This window comes from Scardinius erythrophthalmus, assembly GCF_964197995.2.
Source record: "Scardinius erythrophthalmus genome assembly, chromosome: 19".
Classification (NCBI taxonomy): domain Eukaryota; kingdom Metazoa; phylum Chordata; class Actinopteri; order Cypriniformes; family Leuciscidae; genus Scardinius; species Scardinius erythrophthalmus.
In genome coordinates, this window is record NC_138239.1 from 564825 (window position 1) to 585859 (window position 21035).

The following is a 21035-nucleotide window of genomic DNA, read 5'->3' on the forward strand; positions in this document are numbered from 1 at the left end:
GCTGTCAATTGTATGTGGATAATGGCATATTTTGTACATGACTACACATGTCCTTATAAGGGCAAAAAAAGATGTCGTTTAAACGACATAACATTTCGTTATTACGAGAAAAAGATGTCGTTTTAACGACATAAGATCTCGTTATTACGAGAAAAAGATGTCGTTTTAACGACATAAGATCTCGTTAATACACATAATTGAGGGGAAAAAATAATATGTATGTGGCAGCAATGCGTCACCGTAACATATATATATATATTTTTTTAACAGAACTGCTTTTGAAATTACGATTGGAATTATTATAGGCTACTGAAGTCATTGTATAATATTTGTTCCTTAGTGTAAAATGGAAATGCATGGTAATTTTATTTTATAAATATAAGCAAAAAACTATGGTGTAACAGTTTTAGAACTAGACAAATCTCTCTGCATCAATAATAGGCTATAAAATGCATTAATAGACTAATCTAAATATTTCAGTAGTCCAAGTTGGTTCGGGATTTGAACCCGTGCCATCTAAATGATCGAAACGTGAGTTCTACCACTCGGCCATGACTTTACTCGTTGCGAATGCCCAAACGTTCCAATATGTGTTCGCTCACACGAGCGAGAAGCGCTCTTCATTCGTCTCATTCCTCAATAGAATAGTACAAATAATCAGCTTCATTGCACATAATTTACTTTTGTTTGTTATTTTTGGTATTAAATTTGTTTTTGTGGGGTTTATTTTCTGTGTGTGTTTTTTGTATCGCACTGCTCCCCGGGGAATAGGCTTGTCGCCCTCCGACGTCTAGTCCTACAATATGAAATACAGGTTATATTGTTATCGTCTCTATTTTTAACTTGTTATTCTATTTTCCTGGCTAATAAAATGTTCTATTCTGTTTACCATAGTTGTAGTATTTCATCCTTACTGTTAAATGACATTAACCCCACTTACGGGAAAAAAATGCAGCAATTGCTGCTGTTTTGCACAATATCCCTTTGCGCCACCTGGCGGTCATTTCGCGAATGACTTTGAAATGCGACTGGTTTATTTTTGCCACGGTAGTTTTGCGCGGTGGCTGGCGCGGCGGTAATAGGCATTCTGGTTGGTTACCATCTGTATGATGAGCAGAGACTGTATCTGAACAAATCAGATAAAATAAATCTTTTGTGTAACAGCACCAGAAGACTTCTGCAGAACTGCATTTAGACTGTGACACATTTAAAAATGATGTTGTCATAAAACATTTCACAGCATCACTTGTGTTTGTAAATTTGGAGGTTTTCAGCAAATTCTTCGAGATCCGCGAGAATCCAAACCTGAGAACATGGTGTGTATCTTCTCCAGGACCTCCACACTGTCCAGCCACGCGTCCGACACCATCACAAACATGGCGTCTTCATTCTCCTCCTCCAGCTGCTTGAGTTTGGCGGACGCTTTGACCGCAGTGGTGGACGGCCCACCGAAGAAGTTTATATTGCCATAATATGCCCTGTGCACAGACAAGAACACACCATGTGGATGTAGAACCATATGAGCTGCACAGTTCCAGTGAATAACAGCTAATACACACCTGGTGAAAGAAGAGGGCTCTGTGGGCGGGAACCCAAACGCGTTGACATGGAACACAGAATCCTCGTACCATCCTGGGAACGCAGACAGAGCATTATAGAGTACAGAGATCAGATCATGTGATTATAGAGTACAGAGATCAGATCATGTGATTATAGAGTACGGAGATCAGATCATGTGATTATAGAGTACGGAGATCAGATCAGGTTAGGGTCAGGCGCTTCAGACGGCAGCGGGACAGAGACTCACCCTCAGCCAGAACGAAGCAGGACTCTGTGTAAAGGCCGCTGTGAAACTGGTATAATGAGCGTTAAGGGACAAACAGAAAGCATCCTCTAAGACAGCAGCACATTGGCTTCAGGATGAACACAGGAAGGATATTGCCTTTGATATATTGAGCTGCACTGTGCCACTGAGGTCCTCCAGGTAGAACTTACCCTGAAAGAACAGAGGATGAGGAGAATATATCAACATGAAACCCTGGATTCAGGAAGCAAGTGTTCTGAAACGTTTAAGCATCTGTGTTTTCTCTCGCTCAGATCAGTCCGATTCGCTCGACTCATCAGTCATCAACAGGCTAATGCTCCAATCAAGGGCCAGGAATCTACACTGATGATGAGTGTGTGAGCGCAGAAATACCTCCTTCAGCTGTGTGATCATGCCGAGGACGATCACTTCTCCAACTTTAGCTGTGCTGCCCAGAAGAGCTTCCACGGTCTTCAGCTGCAACATGAAGAGCTGGTTCAGTCCAGAGCATCAGCAGCGACTGAACACTAATCTACAGTCTCAACAGTGAGGGTTGCTCATGTTCACCTGGAACTTGTTTCTCCCTTCATCTGTAGCTGAACCAATAACCGGAGGAGTGAAGAGCTCGTGCCTGTGTGTTCGCTGTCATACAGATCATGATGAAGAAACTCAGTTTACTACTGCCACTAACATGTGTGTCCTGTGATCCACCCATCACTGACACTCATCCTGACAATCAAGCGGCTTTACTAACAGCGCTCCAGCTGTACTTCATCATCCACTTTATTCACAGCTAATGATCTGTGTCACTGCATGGAGATGAAAACACTCGTTATCTAAAGTGCTCAGTGTGACTATTAGGCATGAAGATATTATAAACTTTAGGAATTTCTTGATTGACAGCGCTTGATTGACAGGTGAGTGTTCAGTCATTCACAATGCATTACAATTACAACGGTCACGTCTTCCTGAATTCGTGAAACCTGTGCCCATCTGAGATCGATCACCTGAGGTGTGTATTCATTCTATACGCTATGATTTAGGACAAACATGATATGAGTTGAGATCATCCAAGTGCGGATCTGAAGCCTTGCCTGTTGCAGGATAGTGTATCGCTCTCGGAAGAGCTCGGCTTTATCCCGGGACTCGCCGCACAGCTTCGGGACCGCGTGATTCGTCATGCCGATGCTAAACCAGCCAAACACCAACAGACAGAAGGTCAGAGTTTCAGTCACACATGACAGGAACACACTGCCTATGCTTTTATGGATATTGTTAAATATATTCTTGATATTGTTAAATAATTTGATATTGTTAAAAAAATAAAAGAGAAAAGAAAATAGAAATACTGCCTTGGATTTAAGATGAAGTATTAAATTACTAAAACTGAAATTAAAAGGAACTAAATCTATATTATAATCATAATAATGTCAAAACACATACAATTTGTAATTGAACAATTGAAAATAAATCAATAAATAGTATAATAGAACATAAATTTACTTTCAAAAAACAAACCACATGCACTTGATTAGCATTATTATATTGTTGAATTATTCCTCACTGTACAAATTTCTTCCTCTCTGTGCTGAAGACGAAGCGAGGAACATCGAAGGCTCCGATAATGTTGAAAACATTGTCACTGTAACCAAAGAACATGAACATGACTGGCAGTAAAAACACTAAGTGTGTGTGAGTGAGAGAGAGAGAGAGAGAGAGAGAGAGAGAGAGAGAGAGAGAGAGAGAGAGAGAGAGAGAGAGAGAGAGAGAGAGAGTGAGGGAGTGAAAGAGTGTGTGTGTGTGTGTGTGTGTGTGTGTGAGTGTGTGAGTGTGTGTGAGAGAGAGAGAGAGAGAGTAAGTGAGAGAGAGTGTGTGTGTGTGAGTGTGTGAGTGTGTGTGAGAGAGAGAGAGAGAGAGTAAGTGAGAGAGAGAGTGTGTGTGTGTGTGTGTGAGTGTGTGTGTGTGTGTGTGTGTGTGTGTGTGTGTGTGTGTGTGTGTGTATGAGAATCCATCATTCTCTGAACTGAGTGACACTGAGAAAATGTTCTTCTTACTGGGAGAAGATGATAGTACAGCTGCACTCGCGGCTAAATATGTGTTAGCTATTCACAACGCCAGAGCCAGCTAATTCTCTAGAGAGACCCACTGTATTTATTCATTTATTAGGATAGATTGTGTTTATTTATCTATTTATTTATATTTACTATGCTACATATGACATGATCTATACATATATGTTTTATTTGTTTTATTATTTATATATGTTGATGCTTTGGCAACATTGTGTTACACAGTCATGCTAATAAAGCTCATTTTGAATTGAATTGAAAAAAAAATTGAGAGAGAGAGTGTGTGTGTGTGTGTGTGTGTGTGTGTGTGTGTGTGTGTGTGTGTGTGTGTGTGTGTGTGTGTGAGAGAGAGAGAGAGAAATAAATACATTTTATTTTATAAAATAAACTCCAGCATCTCTAGACCAGTGTTTCTCAACCAGTGTGCCGCGGCACACTAGTGTGCCGTGAGAGATCGTCAGGTGTGCCGTGGGAAATTATCTAATGTCACCTAATTAACCATTGTTGGGTGCCTGTGCTGTAATAAAGTGTGGCAGATAATGTAATACTCTTCTATTCCAGTGGGTGGCAGCAGAGGCTATGAATGCCTGTAAAAACAATATAGTTAGCGCTGCGCGACCGCGCACACGCGCACACGCGACAGTGACAGTGACAGTAAGACGAGCAAGTGACAGTGATGGAGAAGTTTTTGAGACGAGAAAATGCAAATGCCGAACAGGGCCCTGGCCAAAATTCTGACCCAGATGAGGGCCCTAATATGAGTGGTCGACAAAAGAAAAAAGACAAGACGGTGAGCTCGAGGCAATACAGCGAAAGCTATCTTTCCTTCGGATTTACTTTCACCGGCGATGCGATGGCGCCAACTCCGCTGTGCTTGGTGTGTGGGGAGAAGCTTTCCAATAGCGCCATGGTGCCAAGCAAGCTTAAGCGCCATCTCCAAACTAAACACCCTTCCGTCCAAAATAAGCCGATGGACTATTTTGTACGCTTACGTACAAACAACGAGAAACAGGCAACTTTTTTGAGAAAAACCACGAAGGTAAATGAGAGAGCCCTCAAAGCTAGCTACCTTGTTGCTGAACTCGTTGCTAAATCAAAAAAGCCCCACACTGAGGCAGAAACATTAATCCTGCCAGCTTGTAAAGCCATTGTAAATGAGATGCTTGGCCCTGACGCAGCCAAAGAGATAGCTAAAGTATCTCTCTCAGATAGCACAATTGCCAGACGCATTGATGACATGTCTGTGGACATCGAAACTGTTGTTTTGGAAAAGATGCGCGTCAGTAAGAAATTCGCCTTGCAACTTGATGAGACAACAGATATTAGTGGACATTGTCAGCTCTTGGCCAATGTGCGTTTTGTGGATGGAGACGCCATTCGAGAAAATTTCCTATTTTGCAAGGCACTGCCAGAAAAATCAACAGGAGAGGAAATATTTCGGGTCACGTCGGAATATCTTGACAAAGGCGGGCTTACGTGGGAAAACTGCACAGGTGTCTGCACTGATGGAGCCGCAGCCATGGTCGGGCGCATCAAAGGCTTCGTAAGTAGGGTCAAAGAAAGAAACCCAGATATTACTGTCACGCACTGTTTTTTGCACCGTGAGGCCCTCGTTGCGAAGACCTTACCAGCAGATCTATCTCCTGTGTTGGATGATGTTGTGCGCATAGTGAACTTTGTGAAGACGCGACCTTTGAAATGTCGCTTATTTGCGTCTTTGTGTGAGGAAATGGGAGCAGAACATAAAGTCTTGTTGCTCCACACGGAGGTCCGGTGGCTGTCGCGCGGCAAAGTGCTGGCCCGTGTGTATGAGCTGCGAGAGGAACTTAAAGTTTTTCTGACAAACGAGAGGTCCGATTACTCAAAGCTGCTTGCAAGTGATGAGTGGTGTGCAAAGCTGGCATACCTGGCTGATATATTTCATCATCTGAATGAACTGAACACACGGATGCAAGGCAGAAATGAAAACCTGCTTACAAGCACTGATAAAATTAACGGATTCCGTTTAAAGGTGCAGCTCTGGCAACAACATGTGCAGCGTGGCAACCTTGAGATGTTCCCACTCACCGAAAAACTGCATGATGGCAACACTGCTGCAATGTGTGAGGTGATTGGCACACATTTGAAAACTCTTGAGGAGAAGTTGTCATTTTATTTCTCTTCAGCCTTCACAGAATGCCTTGACTGGGTTAGGGACCCATACAGCTCAGCATCCGTTGCTGGAAAGGACATGACTTTAAAAGAACAAGAGGAACTCATCGAACTGAAACAAGATCGTGGTTTAAAGCTAAACTTTGCTGATCTTCCTTTGGACAGTTTTTGGTTATCTGTTGCCAAGGAGTTCCCCATTCTGGCCAACAAAGCTATTTTGACATTGCTCCCGTTTTCAACCACATATCTGTGTGAGCTGAGCTTCTCAAGCTTGACTGCGATAAAAACTAAAAACAGAGAGAGACTGAGATCTGTTGAGGAAGAGCTTCGTGTGTGTCTTTCTACCATTCCTGCCAGGATATCCATTTTGTGTTCATTGAAACAGGCCCAGGCTTCACACTAAGTGAGTATAAATACATTTAGAAACTATAGTATTAATTATATGTATTATATGTACTGTTAAAATGTAATTTTGGTTGGTGGTGTGCCCCAGGATTTTGTAAATGTAAAAAATGTGCCGCGGCTCAAAAAAGGTTGAAAATCACTGCTCTAGACATTGTGCCCTCCTGCCCAACGTCCACTTGGCCCACCATCCAGACCTGGACTCTGAATGTCTATACGACCACGTCCACCTTTATAAGAACCTGGTACATATCCTCGCAAAGAGACTCAAAGATGTCACTCTAAACAGGACCAACCAGACCAGCCCCAGGTGGAGCAGAACCAGCCCTAACCCAGCCAATCCATCGAAACACCCTCCAGCATACTACATCCCAGTCCACAGCTCATCCAGAGCCCCGACCGGAGCACCGCCCAGAGCACCACACCGAGCTCCACCTGGAGCACCAGCACCCAGAGCACAGCCCAGAGCTCCACCCGGAGCTCCACCTGGAGCACCAGCACCCAGAGCACCGCCCGGAGCTCCAGCACTCAGACAGGACCCCTACAGACAGAGACCGTTCTACAACAGCCCCACAGCCACAGCAGCTGAAGCCCATCCACAGCAGAGCCCGGCCCAGCCAGGCAGACCGAGCTACGCCCAAGCTGTCAGCGGAGGAGCAGACCACCCTAACGCTGAACTCCAAGACATCCAACACATGCTGAGTATCATCTGCTCTCACCTACTAACACACAATGGACAGTGGTAAAAAAAAAAAAAAAAAAAAAAAAAACCTTATTCTGTGGTATTAATGTACATTTAATATGGAATTGTTTATGTTTTGAGTTCCTACCACAACTTTAATCCCATCTTTCATTCTTCTAATTTTAATCTATAGTAATTTTGCATCATTTCTCTTTTCTCAAAATAGCAAACAAACCATACACATTACTTTAAAAGTTTACCATGAAATCACTTAGTTTTTCTACGTGGAATATTCAAGGTCTAAACTCCTCAGTCTTTGGCCTAAAAAGTAGAAATTCTGATTTCATGAAAGAACTTCAAGACATAGATGTCATCGTGTTACAGGAAACCTGGTGTAGAGGAGATGCGTTCACTAGCTGTCCCTCAGGATACAGAGAGATTATATTACCATCAGTCAAACTCACATCAGTCACACAAGGGAGAGACTGGGATGATAATATGGATCAAATCTGAACTGCCCATAGAACTAATAAAAAAAGAACAACATCACTTGTGGCTAAAAATACAAAAAGGAATGATATCAGCATCTAAGCCTGTTTTCCTCTGTGCAGTTTACATTCCACCCCTCGAGTCTCCGTATTTCCAAGAGGAAACTTTCCAGAACATAGAGAGAGAAATCAGCCATTTCCAGGCCCAGGGAAGTGTGCTGCTTATGGGTGACTTAAACGCCAGAACAGGAGCAGAACTAGATTACATCGAATCGCACGGTAGCAGATTCATCACAGGCAATAACGACTTGTACCCTTCTTACCCCAGCAGACTAAACTGCGATGAAACCGTGAACACTCACGGACGGCAGCTGCTGCAGCTCTGCCGAGGACTGGCTCTGTACATCGTCAACGGGAGACTGCGAGGGGACTCGCTCGGCCGATACACCTACAGCTCAGCTCTTGGGAACAGCACTGTAGACTATACCGTCACAGATCTCGACCTTTCCTCTCTGAGAGCATTCACAGTCAAACCCCTGAAACCTTTCTCAGACCACAGCCAAATCATCCTCTATATAAAGCAATCTGAAATATCACCCAAACCAATTAGGACCCCATATCAAATGAGCAAAATAATGTCTTTCAAATGGACTGAAACCAGTGCCAGTAATTACAGCACTGCCGTCGAATCTTCAGAAATACAGTCCCTCATACATTCATTCCAAATACAGGAATACCCTAAAAACCAATTCGGCATCAATCAGGAAGTACAAGACCTAAACAACATATTCTACAAAACAGCACAAAAAAGTAATTTGACAATTGTTAAACCAAAGAAAAAATATTTAGAGACTGACAATTGGTTTGATTTGGACTGTAAGGCTCTGAGAAAAAACCTCAGAAATTTATCAAATCAAAAACACAGACAACCAGATAATCCGGACCTCCGCCTTCTTTACTGTGAGGCACTAAAACAATATAAAGCCACACTCCGGCGGAAAAAAGCACAGTTTTTGCAAAACCAGTTTGAAGAAATCGAAAAATCTATAAACTCACACAAATTTTGGGATAAATGGAAATTGTTATACAAACCAAATCAAGAAGTCCTGGCGATCCAAGACGGGGAGAAGTGGAAGAACCACTTCCAGGAATTATACAGCCCAACTGAAATTCAAAATTATAATCAAAATGAAATAATTAATAAACTAGACAATTTGGAAAGATCAATTAAAACAAACCAAAACCCTTTAGATTTCCCCATAACAATTAACGAATTGGAAGAAAAATTAGGAGTCCTTGAGTCCAAGAAAGCCTGTGGTGTCGACAGCATCCTGAACGAGATGCTGAAACACACAGACCAAAGCTTCAGACTGGCCATGCTAAAACTGTTCAATGATGTTCTGTGTGTAGGGTTCTTCCCTGAGATCTGGAACAAGGGCCTCATCAGCCCCATCCACAAGAGCGGAGACAAACTAGACCCCAACAACTACCGAGGCATCTGTGTGAACAGTAACCTGGGGAAGGTTCTCTGCAGCATCTTAAACGCCAGACTTCTACACTTCCTTATGAAGCACAATGCCTTGAGTAAATCCCAAATTGGCTTTCTTCCAAAATGTCGCACATCCGATCACATTTTTACATTACAAACACTAATTGACAAATATGTACATCAAAACAAAGGACAAATTTTTGCTTGTTTCATTGATTTCAAGAAAGCATTTGATTCAATCTGGCACGAAGGATTATACCTAAAGCTTATGGACAGTGGAGTAGGGGGGAAATTCTATGATTTGATCAAATCGATGTACACAGCCAGCCAATGCGCTGTTAAAATTGGAAACCAAAGAACCGAATTCTTCCCCCAGGGGCGCGGAGTGAGACAGGGATGCAGTTTAAGCCCCACCCTCTTCAACATCTACATCAACCAATTGGCCAATACGTTAGAACATGCTCCCTTTCAAGGTCTCACTCTCCACGACACAGAGATCAAGTGTCTTCTCTACGCAGACGACCTGGTTCTCCTGTCGCCCACTAAAGAGGGGCTTCAGGACAGCCTGGATCTGCTGGAGGATTACTGTCAGTCCTGGGCCCTGACCGTCAACCTCCAGAAGACTAGAGTCATGATGTTCCAGAGACGCTCCAGATCTCAGGGACCAACACACATTCACACTCTCACACAGAACCATTGAGAGCACAAAAGCATACACCTACCTCGGCCTGAAAATAACTCCAACTGGTAACTTTACTTTGGCTGTGAATGAACTCAAAGAGAAAGCTCAAAGGGCTTTCTATGCCATAAAACGATCAATCAAAATTGACATCCCAATCCAAATTTGGCTCAAACTTTTCAAATCAATAATTGAACCAATTGTTCTATATGGCAGTGAAGTGTGGGGTCCTTCTATAAAATTTGATTTTTTAAATTGGGAAAAACATCCGATTGAAACTCTACAATTAGATTTCTGTAAAAGAATACTCAAAGTCCAAAGAAAAACACCAAACAACGGATGCAGGGCAGAATTAGGCCAATACCCTCTCCTCCTAAACATCCAAAAAAGAGCCATCAAATTCTGGACACACCTGAAAACAAGCGACCCCAACACATACCATTACAGAGCCCTCAAACACCAAGAGCTGAGCGTAGCGAGGAGTCCCCTGTGCCACACACACACACACACACACACACCAAGAGCTGAGCGTAGCGAGGAGTCCCCTGTGCCACACACACACACACACACACACCAAGAGCTGAGCGTAGCGAGGAGTCCCCTGTGCCACACACACACACACACACACACACCAAGAGCTGAGCGTAGCGAGGAGTCCCCTGTGCCACACACACACACACACACACACACCAAGAGCTGAGCGTAGCGAGGAGTCCCCTGTGCCACACACACACACACACACACACACCAAGAGCTGAGCGTAGCGAGGAGTCCCCTGTGCCACACACACACACACACACACACACCAAGAGCTGAGCGTAGCGAGGAGTCCCCTGTGCCACACACACACACACACACACACACCAAGAGCTGAGCGTAGCGAGGAGTCCCCTGTGCCACACACACACACACACACACACACCAAGAGCTGAGCGTAGCGAGGAGTCCCCTGTGCCACACACACACACACACACACACACCAAGAGCTGAGCGTAGCGAGGAGTCCCCTGTGCCACACACACACACACACACACACACACACACACCAAGAGCTGAGCGTAGCGAGGAGTCCCCTGTGCCACACACAAACACACACACACACACCAAGAGCTGAGCGTAGCGAGGAGTCCCCTGTGCCACACACACACACACACACACACACCAAGAGCTGAGCGTAGCGAGGAGTCCCCTGTGCCACACACACACACACACACACACACCAAGAGCTGAGCGTAGCGAGGAGTCCCCTGTGCCACACACACACACACACACAAACACCAAGAGCTGAGCGTAGCGAGGAGTCCCCTGTGCCACACACACACACACACACACACACACCAAGAGCTGAGCGTAGCGAGGAGTCCCCTGTGCCACACACACACACACACACAAACACCAAGAGCTGAGCGTAGCGAGGAGTCCCCTGTGCCACACACACACACACACACCAAGAGCTGAGCGTAGCGAGGAGTCCCCTGTGCCACACACACACACACACACCAAGAGCTGAGCGTAGCGAGGAGTCCCCTGTGCCACACACACACACACACACACACACCAAGAGCTGAGCGTAGCGAGGAGTCCCCTGTGCCACACACACACACACACACACACACCAAGAGCTGAGCGTAGCGAGGAGTCCCCTGTGCCACACACACACACACACACACACACCAAGAGCTGAGCGTAGCGAGGAGTCCCCTGTGCCACACACACACACACACACAAACACCAAGAGCTGAGCGTAGCGAGGAGCCCCCTGTGCCACACACACACACACACACCAAGAGCTGAGCGTAGCGAGGAGTCCCCTGTGCCACACACACACACACACACACAAACACCAAGAGCTGAGCGTAGCGAGGAGTCCCCTGTGCCACACACACACACACACACAAACACCAAGAGCTGAGCGTAGCGAGGAGTCCCCTGTGCCACACACACACACACACACACCAAGAGCTGAGCGTAGCGAGGAGTCCCCTGTGCCACACACACACACACACACACACACCAAGAGCTGAGCGTAGCGAGGAGTCCCCTGTGCCACACACACACACACACACACACACACCAAGAGCTGAGCGTAGCGAGGAGCCCCCTGTGCCACACACACACACACACACACACACACCAAGAGCTGAGCGTAGCGAGGAGTCCCCTGTGCCACACACACACACACACACACACACACCAAGAGCTGAGCGTAGCGAGGAGTCCCCTGTGCCACACACACACACACACACACAAACACCAAGAGCTGAGCGTAGCGAGGAGTCCCCTGTGCCACACACACACACAAACACCAAGAGCTGAGCGTAGCGAGGAGTCCCCTGTGCCACACACACACACACACACACACACACACCAAGAGCTGAGCGTAGCGAGGAGTCCCCTGTGCCACACACACACACACACACAAACACCAAGAGCTGAGCGTAGCGAGGAGTCCCCTGTGCCACACACACACACACACACAAACACCAAGAGCTGAGCGTAGCGAGGAGTCCCCTGTGCCACACACACACACACACACACACACACACCAAGAGCTGAGCGTAGCGAGGAGTCCCCTGTGCCACACACACACACACACACACACACACCAAGAGCTGAGCGTAGCGAGGAGTCCCCTGTGCCACACACACACACACACACAAACACCAAGAGCTGAGCGTAGCGAGGAGTCCCCTGTGCCACACACACACACACACACAAACACCAAGAGCTGAGCGTAGCGAGGAGTCCCCTGTGCCACACACACACACACACACACACACCAAGAGCTGAGCGTAGCGAGGAGTCCCCTGTGCCACACACACACACACACACAAACACCAAGAGCTGAGCGTAGCGAGGAGTCCCCTGTGCCACACACACACACACACACACACACACACCAAGAGCTGAGCGTAGCGAGGAGTCCCCTGTGCCACACACACACACACACACAAACACCAAGAGCTGAGCGTAGCGAGGAGTCCCCTGTGCCACACACACACACACACACAAACACCAAGAGCTGAGCGTAGCGAGGAGTCCCCTGTGCCACACACACACACACACACACACACCAAGAGCTGAGCGTAGCGAGGAGTCCCCTGTGCCACACACACACACACACACACACACACACACCAAGAGCTGAGCGTAGCGAGGAGTCCCCTGTGCCACACACACACACACACACACACACCAAGAGCTGAGCGTAGCGAGGAGTCCCCTGTGCCACACACACACACACACACCAAGAGCTGAGCGTAGCGAGGAGTCCCCTGTGCCACACACACACACACACACACACACCAAGAGCTGAGCGTAGCGAGGAGTCCCCTGTGCCACACACACACACACACACCAAGAGCTGAGCGTAGCGAGGAGTCCCCTGTGCCACACACACACACACACACACACACCAAGAGCTGAGCGTAGAGAGGAGTCCCCTGTGCCACACACACACACACACACACACAAACACCAAGAGCTGAGCGTAGCGAGGAGTCCCCTGTGCCACACACACACACACACACAAACACCAAGAGCTGAGCGTAGCGAGGAGTCCCCTGTGCCACACACACACACACACACACACACCAAGAGCTGAGCGTAGCGAGGAGTCCCCTGTGCCACACACACACACACACACACACACACACCAAGAGCTGAGCGTAGCGAGGAGTCCCCTGTGCCACACACACACACACACACAAACACCAAGAGCTGAGCGTAGCGAGGAGTCCCCTGTGCCACACACACACACACACACACACACCAAGAGCTGAGCGTAGCGAGGAGTCCCCTGTGCCACACACACACACACACACACACACCAAGAGCTGAGCGTAGCGAGGAGTCCCCTGTGCCACACACACACACACACACACACACACCAAGAGCTGAGCGTAGCGAGGAGTCCCCTGTGCCACACACACACACACACACACAAACACCAAGAGCTGAGCGTAGCGAGGAGTCCCCTGTGCCACACACACACACACACACACACACACCAAGAGCTGAGCGTAGCGAGGAGTCCCCTGTGCCACACACACACACACACACACAAACACCAAGAGCTGAGCGTAGCGAGGAGTCCCCTGTGCCACACACACACACACACACACACACACCAAGAGCTGAGCGTAGCGAGGAGTCCCCTGTGCCACACACACACACACACACACACACCAAGAGCTGAGCGTAGCGAGGAGTCCCCTGTGCCACACACACACACACACACCAAGAGCTGAGCGTAGCGAGGAGTCCCCTGTGCCACACACACACACACACACACACACCAAGAGCTGAGCGTAGCGAGGAGTCCCCTGTGCCACACACACACACACACACCAAGAGCTGAGCGTAGCGAGGAGTCCCCTGTGCCACACACACACACACACACACACACCAAGAGCTGAGCGTAGAGAGGAGTCCCCTGTGCCACACACACACACACACACAAACACCAAGAGCTGAGCGTAGCGAGGAGTCCCCTGTGCCACACACACACACACACACCAAGAGCTGAGCGTAGCGAGGAGTCCCCTGTGCCACACACACACACACACACACAAACACCAAGAGCTGAGCGTAGCGAGGAGTCCCCTGTGCCACACACACACACACACACAAACACCAAGAGCTGAGCGTAGCGAGGAGTCCCCTGTGCCACACACACACACACACACACACACCAAGAGCTGAGCGTAGCGAGGAGTCCCCTGTGCCAGCTGGTGCTGAGACTGACTGAGCTCTCTCCGGCAGAGATCAGCTCGCCTCAACACACACACACACACTCACACACATTCGGCCTGCACAAATTATCAACACAGAACAAGACAAGTACATCACCCATTGGACGAACACCATTCAAAACCAACACAAACTGGAATGTTATTCGGCACTAAATCGAGAGTACACTGTTGCGAGCTACCTGAGCACAGTGAGTGATGTGAAGCTCAGGAAAACCCTGACGATGTACAGACTCAGCGAGCACAGCCTGGCCATCGAGTGTGTGTGTGTGTGTGTGTGAGAGACAGAGAGAGAGAGAGAGAGAGAGAGACTCAGCGAGCACAGCCTGGCCATCGAGTGTGTGTGTGTGTGTGTGTGTGTGAGAGACAGAGAGAGAGAGAGAGAGAGAGAGACTCAGCGAGCACAGCCTGGCCATCGAGACGGGCCGGCGCAGACAGACCTGGCTCTCCCGGGAGGACAGACTCTGCACGCACTGCATTCTGGGAGTGCCGGAGACCGAGCTGCACTTCCTCACAGAATGCCCAAAATATGAACACATCAGAGACCAATTACCCCAAAATTAATAAGATATTTCCCCAATTTAACACCTGTAACCCAACCCAAAAACTCTCGAAGAGAACTCGAAGAAGCCAAATGCTCCAATTTAGCAGCAAGACTAGTAGCATCTCTCCACATCCTGAGGGACGAGCAGAGCAGCGAACGCCCAATACACACACACTCACTCACAGCCTAACACACACACACACACACACACACACACACACACACACACACACACACACACACACACACCCCCTAACCCATCCCATCACACCTACACACATATAATGTTCAAGTTCAGTGTTTGTTTACTTTTGTTTTTTATATAAATGATTTCTGCAATATAATCCTTTTTATTTTATTTATTAATCTTTGTTTACACTATTATAATTGCTTTATGTTATCTGCATTATTATTTTTGCAATAACTAGCCAAGATAATATATATAATACTTTTTTATTTAATTTAACTATTATTATAATTTTGTGTACTAAATGTTCTAAATCATTTTCTATGTTGTTGTGATGCTTTGGCAATACAAAATGTACTTTTTGTCATGCCAATAAAGCTTTCTGAATTGAATTGAGAGAGAGAGAGAGAGAGAGAGTGAGTGTGTGTGTGTGTGTGAGTGAGAGAGAGAGAGAGAGAGAGAGAGAGAGAGAGAGAGAGAGAGAGAGAGAGAGAGAGAGAGAGAGAGAGAGAGAGAGAGAGAGAGAGAGAGTGTGTGTGTGTGTGTGTGTGTGTGTGTGTGTGTGTGTGTGTGTGTGTGTGTGTGTGTGTGTGTCTTACATGGTCTCATCACATGACTGACTGCAGTCCTGAACAGCCGCTTCTGCCACAGACAGTTCAATCATGCTGGACGACACTGACAACACAGACATAACAATCATAATTAAAACAATAACAAATCATCATCATCATCATCATCATGGTAGAACAGACATACGAGGCTGCTTCTCAACAGCATCTAAGATTCTCTCCAGAACTTCATCCAGATCCGCTTCACTGACGGACTCCAGAACCTGCAGCAGGAACCGGCTGGACTCCCTGCGAGGAAAACACGAATCATCACTGCACAATAATCCTGGAGAACACGTTTAACCATAACCATAACCATAACCCTGCTGGACACGTCGCGAATGGACGATTGTTGATGAACTGAGTTTCACGTACGGTCGCAGGATTAATCCGCGCATCTTGAATCCCGCGCTCACTTTCAGCTTCACTCTGCGCGCGTCCATCTTCATCTGCCGCTCCCGCGCAACTGGCGCTTCCGTAAACATCGCACTTCAAAATAAAAGCCGTGTTTACTTCCTCAACTACAGTTACATTTCTACAACTTTCAAAATAAAACCAATGTTTAGTTCAGCTACAGTTAAATTCCTCTTTGTTAACTGTTTTTTTTAGTATTAGTTTTGTTTCAGATAAGACCCATTTGTTTGTAAAAGAATAAAGAGACAGAAGCGCTCTTTCACACTCGGGCACGCGCGCCGCTATTGTTGTTGTGCACTTGACACGAGCTGTCAGATACAGTCCCTCGGTTACTGTACTAATATCAGCACTATTAATGATCGTGATGAGTGAAACAGTGGCTCGAGAGAGAAGCGGACACACCGCGGCGGCGGACGGACAGTATCTCTATGTCTGGGGTGGTTATGTGGTAATAATAATAATAGTAATCTTGAATATTTCACATATTTCTGTTCAAAATGGACAGTGTTTAGCATTTAACAGTTCATGATTAATGACACTTTCACTAACCAAATAAAAATGATTGTTCTGTCTGATGATTGATTCTTCAGTCGGTGGCAGAACATGAAGTTTTTCTTCCAAATGACGAGCTTTGGTTGTATGACTTAGAAACTGGGTTATGGTAAGAATGATTTATGACTGTCAACAAGCAGATGTTTGTGTGCATGTGCCCGTGTGCGTGCACACGCCTCTGTTGTTGTTGGTATGTTTTAGTTGAGATTAAGTGAGTTTTCTCTTCTTCTGAAGGGTTAGGCATGACATGGCTGGGACGGTTCCCCCGTCTCTCTCCGGGACCTGTGGCTGTATTGTGAACGGACTCCTGTATATATTCGGAGGCTGCTGTGATGATGGACAGACTAATGAAGTAAAGCTTTATTAAGTACCAACTCTGTTCTTTTGCATCAGTAAAAGCCAGTAAGTTCTGAATAAATGTCTTATTTCAGCTCTACTCAGTCGATCTCCACGATGGGACGTTCAGCTGGAAGAAGGTCGAGCCTCAGTCCGGGTCTCCACCGTCACCGCGAGACAAACTGTCCTGTTGGGTTCATAAAGGAAGGTCAGCGCTTGATACTCATCCACTACAAAATATTGATATAGTCATATTTGTACTGAATTTTGATCTCCTGACAGAATGATCTACTTTGGTGGATATGGCCACAAGCTGCTGAGTGAAGTCAAGGACCCGAAGAGCTTCACTGTGGATGAAGCATCATGGGTAGTTTGTGCTCGATATGAAACTGCTCACAGATGAAGAGCGATTTAAAACAGATCCATATCAGTGTCAGTTTTGTCTCGTCAGGCCGAGGACATTTTCTGGGGATGGAACAATGAAACTCACGAGTTTGATCCGGAAAGAAGAAGATGGACTGAACTACAGACCTTTGTAAGTCATTCAAACATCATTTAGCATTGTGAATCAATGACTTAAATATTTAGCATAATGTCAATATGATGTGTGTGTTTGTGTGTGTGTGTGTGTGTGTGTGTGTGTGTGTGTGTGTGTGTGTTCGACAGGGTCGCGCTCCTGCACCGCGAGCCGCTCACGCTAGTGCTACGATCGGCAGTAAAGGTTTCGTATGTGGAGGGAGAATAAAGGTGAGTTACTGTTGTGTGTTATGGAGGAACATCACTCACTGTTGCAGCAGCGTCTCTGAACTTCAGCTCACACACACACACACACACACACACACACACACACGCGGCTCTCTCTCTCTCACACACACACACACACACACACACACACACACACACACACACACACACACACACGCGGCTCTCTCTCTCTCACACACACACACACACACACACACACACACACACACACACACACACACACACACACACACACACACACACACACACACACACACACACACACACACACACACACACACAGATCACTGGAGAACTACTGTAATGTGCAGTTCTGTTATCATGCGTGTGTTTGTTTGTTTTCTGCACAGGAAACTAGAACATGTGACGTGTTTTGTCTGGATTTGAATTCATGGACATGGTCAGAAATGTAAGACATCTTTCAGAACAGTTACACACTATCTATGTGAGAGTGTGCGTGTGTGTGAGATGGCATTTTTAGCTATACTTGTGAAAATTGATTAATAAACATAATAAAATGTGTTTTTTTGAAAATGTAAAAATGTGTTGTGTGATGGGTTAGGGGTCGGGTTAGGGTGTGTGATGTGTGAGTGTGTGTGTATATTGTACCTGAAGCGCATCTGTGTGTGTGTGTGTGTGTGTGTGTGTGTGTGTGTGTGTGTGTGTTCTGCCGGTCTCTCAGCGTGAGTGTGTGTGTATATTGTACCTGAAGCACATCTGTGTGTGTGTGTGTGTGTTCTGCCGGTCTCTCAGCGTGAGTGTGTGTGTATATTGTACCTGAAGCACATCTGTGTGTGTGTGTGTGTGTTCTGCCGGTCTCTCAGCGTGAGTGTGTGTGTATATTGTACCTGAAGCGCATCTGTGTGTGTGTGTGTGTGTTCTGCCGGTCTCTCAGCGTGAGTGTGTGTGTATATTGTACCTGAAGCACATCTGTGTGTGTGTGTGTGTGTGTTCTGCCGGTCTCTCAGCGTGAGTGTGTGTGTATATTGTACCTGAAGCGCATCTGTGTGTGTGTGTGTGTGTGTTCTGCCGGTCTCTCAGCGTCTCCTGCAGCGCCTCTCCCTCGGGTCGCTCATGGCACACACTCACACCAGTGTCAGACTCCTCACTCTTTCTGTTCGGTGGACTCAGTGAAGACTGCAGACCCATGAGTGAGTATAAGTACACACACACACACACACACACACACACACACACACACACACACTCACACCAGTGTCAGACTCCTCACCCTAACGACTGCAGACCCATGAGTGAGTATAAGCACACACACACACACACACACACACACACACAATCTCACACACACACTCTCTCTCTCACACACACACTCACACCAGTGTCAGACTCCTCACCCTAACGACTGCAGACCCATGAGTGAGTATCAGCACACACACACACACAATCTCACACACAATCTCACACACACTCACTCTCTCACACACACTCTCACACACACACTCTGTCACACACACACTCTCACACACTGTCACACACACTCTGTCACACACAATCTTACACACACACACTCTCACACTCTGTCACACACACACACACACACACACACACACACACACACACGACAGATCAAACTAACCCTAACTAGAAAGCGTCCTCGTTCTCTTCAGGCGACGGCTGGATGTTGGATCTGCAGACTCGAGGATGGATGAGGAAGGAGCATCAGCACAAGGACAAACCGCGGTTCGTGAAAGATGATCGTGTTTAAACACTATGTTTCTCCAGGTCTCTGTATGAGCTGCTTTTCCCATTCTGATTTCCTCAGGCTTTGGCACAGCGCTTGTCCCGGGAGAGACTCAGATGTGATTGTGTTCGGAGGAAGTCATGATTATATTCTTCTGGTGGACAAAGTAAGTCTCATGTGCTTCTCGACACACACATGAATCCAGCAAACATGATGAAGGTGTGTGTGAACGGTGTGTTTTTCAGGGCCACTGCAACGACGCGCTGGTGTTCCAGACTCAGCCGTACCCGCTGATCCGGTACGATCCCGAACAATCACACACACATCACGGAGAACACACAACTAATGCGCTTTATTCCCACAGGTTATGCCAGGACTTCATTGCAAACCATTCCAGTGTGTTTCAGTCCCAGATTCTGTGTTTACCACCCAAACTGAGGCGCGCTGTGGAGAGACGGACAAACAGAACATCACAGAACCCATCCAGAACCGCGGAATGATTCGCTTTATAATAAGGGTTAGGGTTAGCCTAGCTTTATAATAAGCTACTGGGCAACACTTTATTTTACAGTGTCCTTGTTACATAAGTTTCATGTACTTACCGATGACATCACGGTTTACTCCAGAGCAGCTATATATATATATATATATATGAACTAAATTAATAACCTATTTACAACAAAAATGAAACAATCACTGAACTTCCTTAAGCTGGACTGTGACGCTATTTTCTTCTAGAAAAACTTTGTTGCATTATTTTCCTGTGATCTCTGTAAAGCTGCTTTGAAACAATATATTGTAAAAAACGCTGTATAAATAAAGGTGACTTGACTTGACTTAGTAATAACAGTAAATTATACATAATTACATGCAACTAACCTTAAACCAAATCCTAACCCTATAGTAAGTACATGTAGTTGCTTAATATTACTCAGCACTTAAACATATAAACTGTAACAATGACACCTTAAAATAAAGTGTAACCAGCTAAAGTTACTGTACATAAGAAAAAAGTTTACTTAAGCTTTGTTTCCTCAATTAATATTGATACTGTGTATTAATACAGTGTGTGTGTGTGTGTGTGTGTGTGTGTGTGTGTGTGTGTGTGTGTGTGTGTGGAATGATTTGTTTTCAAATAAACTACTGTACGTCACCTTTGTTTTCTCAATAAATATTGTTAAAATGTATACATTCAGGATGTTCCTACATTCCTGTTTTGTGTTTCTTTCTGGGAACCGTTTATTAAATATCGAATGACTTTCAACTGGTCCAGGCTGATTATTAATGCGTCTCTAGAAAGAGAAAACCATTCAAATTAGTGCACACAGTTAAATTAGTACAATTACTACAAAGAAGAAGATAAATATTGAACTGAAGAGACCGGCGCGTTCACGCAAAGCGCGCCTCAAAGG

At 46.2% G+C, this 21035-nt stretch overlaps 2 protein-coding genes across 5 annotated transcripts in view; one reads left to right on the forward strand and one right to left on the reverse strand.

The window, feature by feature from the left end:
• Positions 1-16316, reverse strand: part of pole2 (polymerase (DNA directed), epsilon 2) — a 41878-nt gene extending 25562 nt beyond the window's left edge. The window contains exons 1-11 of the mRNA XM_081347497.1: positions 16230-16316; positions 16003-16103; positions 15846-15921; positions 3369-3446; positions 2899-2992; positions 2372-2446; positions 2198-2281; positions 1940-1996; positions 1808-1856; positions 1560-1632; positions 1306-1478 (exon numbers count right to left, since the gene is read on the reverse strand). Of these exons, the coding sequence (XP_081203623.1) occupies positions 1306-1478; positions 1560-1632; positions 1808-1856; positions 1940-1996; positions 2198-2281; positions 2372-2446; positions 2899-2992; positions 3369-3446; positions 15846-15921; positions 16003-16103; positions 16230-16303 (934 nt within the window). The 5' untranslated portion in view covers positions 16304-16316. The remainder of the gene's footprint in view (positions 1-1305; positions 1479-1559; positions 1633-1807; positions 1857-1939; positions 1997-2197; positions 2282-2371; positions 2447-2898; positions 2993-3368; positions 3447-15845; positions 15922-16002; positions 16104-16229) is intronic.
• A 200-nt stretch (positions 16317-16516) lies between these two features.
• LOC308707517 (kelch domain-containing protein 1) lies at positions 16517-20250 on the forward strand. Of its 4 annotated transcripts, XM_081394071.1 has the most exons (13): positions 16517-16716; positions 16859-16929; positions 17055-17172; positions 17252-17364; positions 17439-17523; positions 17608-17691; positions 17823-17903; positions 18272-18330; positions 18963-19072; positions 19550-19622; positions 19705-19789; positions 19869-19921; positions 19988-20250. In XM_081394071.1, exons 1-13 carry the CDS (start codon positions 16624-16626, stop codon positions 20121-20123), a joined length of 1161 nt encoding a protein of 386 aa, XP_081250197.1. In that variant the 5' UTR covers positions 16517-16623; the 3' UTR covers positions 20124-20250. The 4 variants fall into 4 exon arrangements, with proteins under 4 accessions (XP_081250197.1, XP_081250196.1, XP_081250199.1 ...); XM_081394070.1 differs by having other exon boundaries at positions 19869-20250; XM_081394073.1 differs by lacking the exon at positions 16859-16929 and having other exon boundaries at positions 16562-16716.
• Positions 20251-21035: the final 785 nt, after the last annotated feature.